The sequence below is a fragment of the Triplophysa rosa genome, linkage group LG22, assembly GCF_024868665.1.
Source record: "Triplophysa rosa linkage group LG22, Trosa_1v2, whole genome shotgun sequence".
NCBI lineage: Eukaryota > Metazoa > Chordata > Actinopteri > Cypriniformes > Nemacheilidae > Triplophysa > Triplophysa rosa.
In genome coordinates, this window is record NC_079911.1 from 6,888,184 (window position 1) to 6,899,383 (window position 11,200).

General features: G+C 40.8%; 1 protein-coding gene across 1 annotated transcript; it reads right to left on the minus strand.

The window, feature by feature from the left end:
• Positions 1 to 397: 397 nt before the first annotated feature.
• aplnrb (apelin receptor b) lies at positions 398 to 2,495 on the minus strand. The gene has a single exon (XM_057321011.1). The coding sequence runs from the start codon at positions 2,376 to 2,378 to the stop codon at positions 1,308 to 1,310; it is 1,071 nt and encodes a 356-aa protein (XP_057176994.1). The 5' UTR covers positions 2,379 to 2,495; the 3' UTR covers positions 398 to 1,307.
• Positions 2,496 to 11,200: the final 8,705 nt, after the last annotated feature.

Sequence of the window (11,200 nt, forward strand, 5' to 3'; positions counted from 1 at the left end):
CTGTATGTGGAGTAATACATGCATGAAAAAATCGAAATAATTGTAAATATTGTTAGCAAGTAACATTTGAAGATATAGTGAAATTGATATTTTTAGAAAGGATTGCTTTACTTTCGTATATTTTGTATATTTTTATGTTTACATACTATTAATAAATAACTTACTGTGCTGTGTCTGTTTAAGTAACACAAACACTTTGAGTCAGCCAAGAAACAAAAGGAAATCAGCCTTTAACATGCATTTCCTGCCAGTTACTTGCTTTGATTTTCAAACTGACAGAGGACAATAAGAGCCACGGCAGCCCGGCGTTAACAGGAAAACCGTTCATGTAAAGGAATGTTGCAAAACTCCCAGCAGAAAGCAATGGTTTTAAGAAATGAAGCACAAAACCAGAGGATATTTTTGATAAAGAAGATTGATTTTATTCATAGAGTACTGCATATAAGCATCATACAGCAGTTGTTTTGTTTTCTCAAGGTTATGTTTTAAAATAAAAAATAATTCATCAGAGTTTACCAACACACATTTCATTAGTTCACACACACGCAAATTCTAGGGTATCTCATCTGTCGAAGCTGCCACCTATTAATTGGGCGTCCCGCTTCCCCGACAACATTTGTTAGTTGCCATCTGTCTGTCTGAGCCCCCCCCTCCATGCTTTCGTCTCCCCCGAATCACCCCCCCCCCGAAAGTCTTTAATCAAGCTGCAACACTTCTTCTCGGGTGAGTCACCCGTCCCTTCCTCCCCTAACTTGACGACTTAGATAAGGCAGACTGACCAGCTGGGTTCTTATCTCTGCCCCTTGAACAAGTGCTTACAGGACGAAAAACAAATAACCAAAACACAAGATGGTAAGGAGCATAGTTAAAAACATCATGCGGTGTCAGAAGAGCTGTAAATTGCTCTCCAAACCTTCCACGGACCACCCACAACCCTCCAAGTCTATGAATCTCTCCAGGGGCACCTATGCGCCCGCATGAGGGGCAAAGGCAGCCAAAAAGCCCCCACCCATATACATTCAACTCTGTTCTGCACGTCTGGAGCGCAGCTGTCGGAGGGGTTCTGCTTTCTTGAGGTGCCTCCAAGATCTCCAGTCTCAGCTTGAGATACCGAGATAAATCCACGGCACCGGTTCTTCAGAATCAGTTCACAGAGTACCAACGTGCAGGACAGGGGAAGCCGGTTCCTCAAGTTCCCAAAGTCACATAAAATGGAAAGTCTACTTGTCCCCAACAATTTACCTTTGAGTTCATGTGAAGGATGAAACAGTTCGAGGGTAGTTGACTTCTTCCCTCCACCCGCCTCCTCACACCTTAGTAGCCAGAGACTGTGCCTCGGTCTTCTGTGAAGAAAGTGAGCTGGCCGGACTGGCATGAAGGGCTTTCTTCAGGTTCAGCAGGCAGAGACACTGGGAACGGAAGCGCAGATCAAAAAAGGCGTAGAGGAGCGGGTTGAGGCAGCTGTTGACGTAGGCCAGGCAGGTGGCGTACGGATGGGCCAGCAGGAGAAGGTTGAGGAAGGTGCAGGAGTCGGGCGCCAGGTTGAGATAAGACAGGGCGTCCATGGTCTTCACGATGTGGAAGGGCATCCAGCAGGCAGCGAACACCACCACCAGTGTTGTGATGATCTTCAGCAGGCGGCGTTTGCGCTGGTCTTCCTTGCGCAGGCTGTTGAAGTGACGCGTGATGGTGCAGCCGATGAAACCGTAGCAGACCATCATGGCCAGAAGAGGGATGAGAAAGCCGAGAGCTGTGGAAGAGAGGCTGAGGCCTGCGATCCACAGCGCCTCCTGGCCCGGTTGGCTCACAACCAGGCTGAAGTCCATGGCGCAGGAGGTGCGGTTGGTTTCGACATCGTACACAGTGGTGCGGAAGAGCAGCGTGGGTGCGGCCAGCACGCCGGATAGGAGCCAGATGGAGGCCAGTGATGCCCGCATGTGTCCTCTGGTACGCAGCTGCGTGCTGGTGAGGGAGTGCACGATGGCCATGTAGCGATCCAGGCTCAAACAGGTGAGGCAGAAGACGCTGGCGTACATGTTGAGCAAAACCACGTAGCTGCTGATCTTGCAGAGGGCGACACCAAAGGGCCAGTGGTATCCCAGGGCAGTGTACACGGCCCACAGGGGCAGGGTCACAACAAAGGTCAGATCGGCGAGAGCCAGGTTTCCTATGTAGACATCTGCAGCTCTACGCTTGTTCTGGGCTCGCCACACGGTGAAGATGACCACGCCGTTACCGGTGAGGCCCAGGATGAAAATGAGCATGTAGAGGATAGGAATCAAGGAATATGACGGCTCCCATTCATCAAAGTCACACATGGTGCTGTTGGCCGCCTCCTCGTAGTAATCTTGGCTGTAGTCGCTGCTCATGTTGTCCATAGTGGTCTTTGCTTTTTTCTGATGTTAGAATCTTAAATTGTTGGCTTAAATTTGGGCCAAAAAAAGATCTCAAAGTGATCGAAATTGCAGGATCTTAGAGAAGTCGCTTGTGATGCGCTCAGGTCTTAATGTCCTTTCAGCGGCACACGCTGGGTCTTTTTAACGCCTTGACCCCGCCCCCTGACCCCTCCTCTCACCCGCAGCCGATCCGCACACCGAAGTCTCCGTTTAATCTCCACAGGAAAACCTGCAGGATTACTGAATAGAAAAACAACAAGTAAACAAAACTGTTTATATATACACATGACGATTGAAAAGCGAAATGACCAGACACTAATAAATAAAGGCAAGCAACAATTAAACGCAAGTAATTCATTTAATGAATTCCTTTAATGTTTCTGCAGTGCCTACTGCAAAAAGATAGAAAGCTTAAACAACATTGTTTTATATTTGCTGCGGATAAACTACATGTAGCTATACACGGGGGTTTTAACTGTATTTTCTAATTATGTCTGTCTGCCGTTTCAATATATCTGCGTTTTAATATATTTTATACTGTTACAATTCTAAAGACAGAATAAATGCTGTCGTGGCAAGTCAGGACTAGTATGTTTTGCCCTATACAGATAAATTGATATTGTAATTGACGGATGTGAAAGTGTGAACAACTGTCTATATTAGTTGGACGATTCAAGCGCTTTCATTTCCATCCCAATGCATTGAGATGCTGCCGCTCGCGGACTTGCCCGAGCAAGATCTAGATGATCTGGAAAAGGATACAGCACCAGCAAAACTGCTCGTCATAAAACTTGTTTGTGTGCAAGACTATTCTTCAGCTCCTTATAGTTTCAAATGTCAAGAGTATGGAAGTTGCGCGCATGCAGTAAACCTTATTTTTTGAATGACTGCAGGAAAAACACTATCTATAAACACATTCGAATGCTCGCGATTTTTCGCGAACCTTGCAAACACAATCATTTCCATAAAATCAGTGAAATTACAAATTCGGTTTTGCAAGTATTATAATGCAAATTTAATAAGTATAATGGATAAACTATTCCTGGTGTGTACGGAAATAGCATTGAGTTATCTCGTTGAAAAATACATTTAAACCTAAACGGAATAAAACACAGACACACTAAAAAATATTGCTGCCTCTAAATTTCTATTATAATGAAATTGGGTGTACGATTCATTTTAATAAAAAAATGTTAACATTTCTTATTTTGATGTGCTACAGTAATGTGTGAACACGTGCCGTGCCATGACATCGCATCGGGTTTTCTTTCGTTTTTTTTACAGTGCAACAAACAAACAATAATTAAAATAAAGATTGGGAAATAAATAGTATATGGGCAGGGTAAGCAAAAACTAAACATTAGTTTTCAGTGTTACCTTTTTTGCTTTTTATTTTGCATTACTCGTGTTAAAATGCATACTTGTCTGTAAATTATTTAGCTGTTCTTAAATATTCAATTGGTTTACCACATCCAATGTTTCTATTTTTGTCCTTTCTAAATGTTATTTCATGCTCCTGAATAGATCATTTCTATTGCCTTTGACTTAAAAACACCAACCCACACACTAGAGGATGAATCTTAATAGAGATTTTCTTTATTTCTTCTTAAAGTCTGATCATGTGATACAGCCCACATATTACATTACGGGGTCTTAAAATGCATTTAAAAGTGCACAAGAATTGAAAGAGAAATAGTAGTTATTCAAGTATGCCGCAAATAAAAGTATGGTTTACATTTGGCATGACGTCTGGAACGAGGCCAAATTACAAAGACAAAAGGAGTGGGGTTGATTCCAGAGAGGGAATCTTACAGTAAGATCCCACTGTAACTGGCACATGTCATTAGAGCATTTGGTGCATTATGAGCAGCAGTAGGACTGTATCAGAGTCAAGCAGACGGGAGATTTCACTCGGCACCCGACTCCGTCTCTCAGCAATGAGGCGTCAGTGGCGCCTGAGACCTGACCCGCTCAGACACAACTATTACTCCCTGACCCAGTCCCCTACACACACACACACACATGTGCGCTGGCCATGCCCAGGACGGGAAGCTCAGCTTTTCGAAAGTTCAAGTGATACATCATTGAAAAAGCTTTAACAGTGGTGCTTGTTATGAGTTTGGCCCAAACTCTCTTTATCCATTGCACATGACATTAGCTTTAGATCTGAGCTTTATTTTATATTCTTTTTTGAACTAGCTTGTGCTGCGAAACTCATGCCGTGTTATCTCAAGCTAAATCACCCCACACACGCAAATACACACACATCACAGGTGGCACTAAACTTATCTCGCCTGGCTCTTAACTGGATAGATATGATAACAGAACAAATGGTTAAGACAGATATGCAAATGGGTGAAGGGGGTCCAACAACTGCCAAACTGTTTATTTCTAGGCAATTAAATTAAATTCCGTAAGGTCTCAAGCGACCCCTATCCAAAATAAAGTATCTCATGTCCGTCTCTAAATGTGTTGTTTAAATCTGAATTGATGGGACTGAATTGCTGTAAGGGACTCCGTCGCTTCGCTGTTGACACATGACAGAGTTTGATGTGGTATTTGCATTCATGAACCGTACATGGAATGAATGGCAACCATAATGTTAGACCACACACACACACATTGGAAAGGATGGAGGGAGAAAGAGTCAGGGTGACAGACCTCTCCGAGCAGCTGGAATCAGCACTGACATTTTGATCCGTTGTTGCTCAACCTTGAATAAATGATTCTGGTTTTCACAACTGTTAAATAATCCGACTGATTCAAACACTGAAAATTCTTTCATCATTTACTCATCCTCATGTCATTGCAAACCTGTATGACTTTCTTTCTTCCCCACAGCACAAAAGAAGATACTTTGAAGAACGTTGGTAACCAAACAACATTAATCCCCATTGACTTCCATTGGACTATGTATGGGTTTTTGGGTGAACTATCTCTTTAAAAACAACAGATATATAAAGGCTCAGTGTGAGAGCTGCAGAGATTTAGATGTGCAGAAGGTGTGTTGGACACCTGAGAAAACACACACATACACACACACATCACCTGACAGAAGAGAACACTTGTGTTTATTTACTTTTGAACCAAATTGCCCACTGATTGTATTCTTTACATTTTCTTTAATAAGTCACAAACTACTGTTGTTTTGTTGTCTTTTAGTATAAAAAACAGTTACATTGTCATTAATGTACAAATCATAATATATGAAAGTTAAAGGGATAGTTCACCCAAAAATGTAATTTCTCTTGTCGTTTCAAACCTGAATGACTTACTTCAGCAAAACACAAAGTTGTTCAGTTCCAACATTCTTCAGAAGTCTTTTGTGTTCTGCAGAAAAAAGAAAACTAAACAGTTTCTGCCTTCATATGAAAATACGTTATAGACAAAAGTGTTGATAATGAGTTATATTCTGAGTAAAATATATGAATCAGCTAAAAGACTGACACTAGATAACTAAATTACTTTTTACATATTCAGAGATTCAAAACTAGCAGTAATTTGTCCCTAACCTTACATCCAAACAGTTTTTCTGACTTGTTTACCAACTTATTTGTTAAAAATGTGATGCTGAGAGATGTGTCCTCATCTCTGGTGTTAATGTACACTACCGTTTCTCATCATTAAAAAAAAACTTTTTTTTGCTTTTTTTTGTATGCTTTTTTAAATATATTTAAAATATATAATTTTTCAAACATACTGTACATGTTTTTCCATGACCAAACCAACACTTCATTTAATAAAAAATGTGTTTGAAATGGATGACTTATAATGAAAAAAGACCAGCCAATAAGTGCACGTAGGATAGATGTGAAATCCTTCAGTATTGTTTAAAAGGTGAGACCTCAAGAAGCTGCTTCCTTTCCGCAAATTCTAGTCTACACTGAAGATGATCGAATATAACATGTTTTTATTATTATTATTCTTTTTTTAAGTTACAACACAACTTCCATAGCTTCCATTCTTTGTTTTATTTCATAATTTGAACACATAAGTGAGTAAGTGTCCCAAAAGTTTTGACCGATAGTATATTTATTCATGTGCAGTATGTGTCCGTGGTCTCGATTACCAGACGACTAGCACGGTAAAAGAGTGTGTGAGGGGGATCTCCAGACTGTTTGATGTGTGAGTGTCACACGCTCCACGTCCCCCTGTCCAAAGTGACAACTGCGTCTCTCGGGTGTTGATATTCTCTGACCGGCATGGCTGCCATGACCTAAAGTGAAAACCCGTGAAGAACAATGAGAGCCTCATTGATTCGGCTGTTGATTCTGGATCTTAAAAGTTGACTGATACCACGTAGAGGCATTTGTTAATGCATAATCTTTTCCTCCTCGCTTGGAAAGGTGTGTCAACCTTCTGAGGCTTTTATGGCACCCCACCCTTGCTTCATTGACTGATTCTAACAAGAGTTTCCGACTCATTGACACCAGGCCGTTGAGCATCAGGGCCGGGGCAATGAACGAGTTCACACCTTCGAGTTATCGCCTGGCTCTCTTTTCAGCAGCGTATTGAAGGTGTGGATGTTTGTTTTAAATAAGGTTCAGCTAGAGCGAGAGCAGCTTCTAGTATAAAACTGTAATACACGGAGATGTGATTAGCGTGGACCGTGAGCGTTTAAAAACAGGATTGTGGGATCAACAGCGTGGACAACATCCGAAAGGTCTTCCTGACGGCATGCAAACTAATTACATAAACATCCCAGGTTACTCCAAACACCTTCCTGTCTCTCTTGTCCCGCCATGACCCAAAACATTGATCCTCAGGGGAAGACTCTGTCTACTCTTCCACAAATGAAGACGCTCTGTTTTTTTAACAGTGTCAACAAAAGCAAAAATCCATCAGTCCAATTGCAAACAACTGAAAAAATATGCTGGCCTAAAAAATGCTTTTAAATTAGAACTACAGTCAATCCAGATGAAAATGTCAGCTAGTTTATAAGGGCAGAACATGCTGAACATGTTCACCATCCAATTCACACAAATCAATCTGACCCAAAATACAACCATGCACTTTAAATAATGTTTTATTTTCAACCCAGCGTTGGGTTAAAAAGGGACGAACCCAACCGTTGGGTTAAGTTAACCCAGAAACTGGTTATATTTGACCCAACAATGAGTTCAAACAACCTCAGTAAATTGGTTTGGTTGGTCTCCCAGCTGTTTCGCTGGATTTAGACTGATGCAAACACATTTCAGCTGGTCAGTTGGCTCACCGGCCAGCTTAAACCAGCAAAGCCCAGTTAACCATCTTAGAAAAGCTCAAGCTGTTTTTTTCAGCAGGGTTTTAACTTCATTTCAAAGAGTTCCCTGATGTCCCAAGGGAGCTGGAGGGCTTCATCATATTCTCTTGTGAGGAGAGCTCCCTATCGGCACCCGGTGAGAGTTTCCCCACCAAGCTCCAGGTTGAATATCTAGATAAACATTTGCCCCTCTGCTCTGCACGTTTGTATTTAATGACCTGTTGAAAACATCGGATGCTAATCAAGCAGGCGCAACCCCAACACGCTTAAGCTTCCGCTAACTGGTTTCAGGCGGCCGGCGCTTTTCTTTTTCTCTGATAGTGCTGATTTACAAACCAGCCTGAACAGACAGTCTTGGCCCAATTACAAGAGCTGAAAGATGGGCTCCGTATGGGTGCCGCTGTTGTTGTTAGCAATTAGCTAGCGGTTAGCAACTGGCTCTGTTTGTTTAACTATGTCTTATCTCATGCCCCCAGAGAACGCTACTGTCATGGAGCTCTTAGTGTGCCTTTTGTCTCCGTAGTGTATCTTCATGGTTTCCTTTTACACTTCATAGCATTCAATGAGCAAAAGCGACAGCCTGCACAAAAGTGCAAACAGGATATGAGCACTCAGTCGGTACCCTTGAGCTTTGGTTAAATCAGACGCATTTTTCACAGTAGACATGAGCATGGAAGTGGGTCAAAACGTGTGGCGCCTAATATGTGTCCACTTAAGACTTAAAGCAGGTTTTGTATTCTCTTTTTCCACAGATGGGCATAACACACGCTTCGACAGGAAAGGCTATCTTGACCATATGTGGCGCCCTTGCTGATGTAAATGTGCTCGGCTTGTGTTTGTGGCCGACTCCTATTTGGGTCATTTGACCTGAGGAATCACTTGTGTTGCTCTTTTGTGATGGCTATTGTTTGGAAAAGGAGTGGCTGCTTCTGATGTAAATATTTGGCACATATCTGGAGGTATCAGGAGGGATGTTCTCATCCATTGTTGCCGAGTTTGAGGGTCCTCCTTATTATGTTATTATAATTAGTATAACAATTCATAGCACACAAAAACATTGGGTAAAGTATTTTTATCAATAGGCCTACTATTTTTTACTTAAATGGTATTGCTTTTAATAACCCTTTCCAAGGGCATAAGTTTAATTTTGACATTGGTGGGGACATAAAATTGGTCTGCAGAGCCGCATTGTCACTAAAGTTTAGCGCCGTTTACTTGACTTATTTAAACAATATAATAATTTAACAATGCTTAAAATAGTTTTATTTGAAATAGTTTTCTACACTGGTTTTCATTGTTGTCACTCTCATTGTTTCTATTGCTGTCTACGGCAGGATCAGTTTCTTTAGAAATACACCAGAATATACAACTAGCTACTTTTTATATACACACGTTGTCAAAACTACTGTATGTATGACTGAGTGCTTAATAATATACCTCTATAACAGAGCAACCCTATTATAATTTTTGATTTTTTTACTTTAATAGAATGCACAACAAATAACAAAATCATGTTTTAAAAGCCTAATCACCATGCCTTTCCACCTGGGCTACAGCTGCTTCTGCTACCTAATAGAATGACACAATTGGTGGTGCATGGCATCTAAACAATTTAAAGCTCTCGTTGCAAACACACACTTAGAAACTATACTGTAGATTGTCAACCTAACATTTGTCACAGTACCGAATTTCACTACTAATACTACTATGTCACTGTTTTACATCACCTGTGACCCTGCCTCTCCACAACATGATGGGCCTGCTTCTGTCACATGAACTGACAAAATAATGCATTAATGCATTCCATATGAACACATTTATGGCTTAGATACTAATCACTAACAGTTATACAGAGACATAATTTGGATCATAATTTGGGAAAATGCTTATTATAATTAAGCATTTTAGCTAATAAAGGCATACAAAACATTATGATATTGATTGTCATGATATTCAACTATATTTAGTTATCATTTAGTTAAAGGGGTCAAATGACACAGCTAAAACGAATATTATCATTTGTTTTAGATGTAATGCAATGTGTATACACGATTTAAGGTTCAAAAACGCTGTATTTTCCACATACTGTGCATGTTTGTATCTCTTTCCCCCGCCCTTTTTTTACAAAGCTCATGGCTCTGAAAAGCGAGGTGTGCTATGATTGGCCAGTTAACCAGTGCGTAGTGATTGGTCGAATACTGCAAGCGTGTGACGGAAATGTGACGCCTCTTACCATATTTGGAACATCAGGTTCCAAAGCAATTGTACTGACAGTTACGCCCACCTTTGTGGGGGTGTGGTTACACGAGGCGTTTCAGGCAGGTCTGGGTGAGCATTCGCTTTTAGATAGAATGCATCTTTTGTTCCGACACTTTAATTTTTGCAATTTTACGTGTCTAATACATGCATGGGCAACTTAAAACACACCAAAGACACAGAAAAACACGTGTTCGCTCCATATGACCCCTTTACGTTTGCAAATTCTCATGCCATGGTGAAAACACTGTTCCTGAATCAATATGTGACGCAACTTGTCCCGTATTTTAGTCAATAAACTCTTGGTAAGAATGTTTTCTTAGCGGGTAACCTGCATAATCATGCTCATCGTGGCTTGTTGACAGAGCGGTGGCGCTTACAACCGAACAGAATCAGCTGCACTCGACGTCACACGTTAGCGTGATAAGGCAAAACCAATCATAAACTCAAGGGACTCAAGAAAGGCAAGGCCAATCCTATTAGCTACGTGAGCTACGGAGGCACGACTCATTGCAGAGAACGAAACTTAACCATTTGTGTACCATAAACTGCGCTATTTTTCCAGAACGAGGTTTTAAACGATTTTTCATTTCAATTAAATTATTACTGGATAAATAAATGTTGAATAAAATAAGTAATAAGTACAAAACACAAGACACAGACGGACATCAGTGGTTATATATAAACATAGATTAATTATTTGTGTGAAATTATTGGTAGGGACAATTCAGTGTTCCCTGAATACCCAAATCGACGCCCTTGACCCTTTCATGCATATGAGGTCATTACAGTGGACAGATACACTGTTTAAAATGCTAGTAACATTTTTAATATTTGGGTAGCTGGGGCACCTGAAAAAAACCTGTAAGTGTATGTGAGGTAAAACTACATGTTTTTCACGTTATTTTACACCCAGTTTGTACATTTGCAGTCTATTTCTGTAATTTGACATTTCAAAAATACGTACAAATTCTGTGAAATAAAAATGGACAAAAATGACGTTGCAAAAATGACAGCTTTTTACGGTGTACAGTATACCTTCAAACAAAAACCAAACTCTCCCCACTAAAGTGAAATGAAAATTGCTTGGAAAATATGCGTAAAAATCTTGTGTTGCCACACACAGACACACAAATCCTGACTGGGGTTGTCATACATTCATGCATGAAAGGGATGAAGGTCACTCTTAGGTGAAAGAAACAGTCCATTTTTTCTGAAAAGTTATTGTTGTTGTTATGTTTACTTAGTATTTAATTTAAAAAAATCACTGCTAAACTTTCCATTTTCTTTAGCATGTCGCACCCTA

What these genes read in the sequence shown, in the direction of transcription:
- aplnrb (XM_057321011.1), bottom strand. Translation starts at nt 2,378, where the DNA reads ATGGACAACATGAGCAGCGACTACAGCCAAGATTACTACGAGGAGGCG.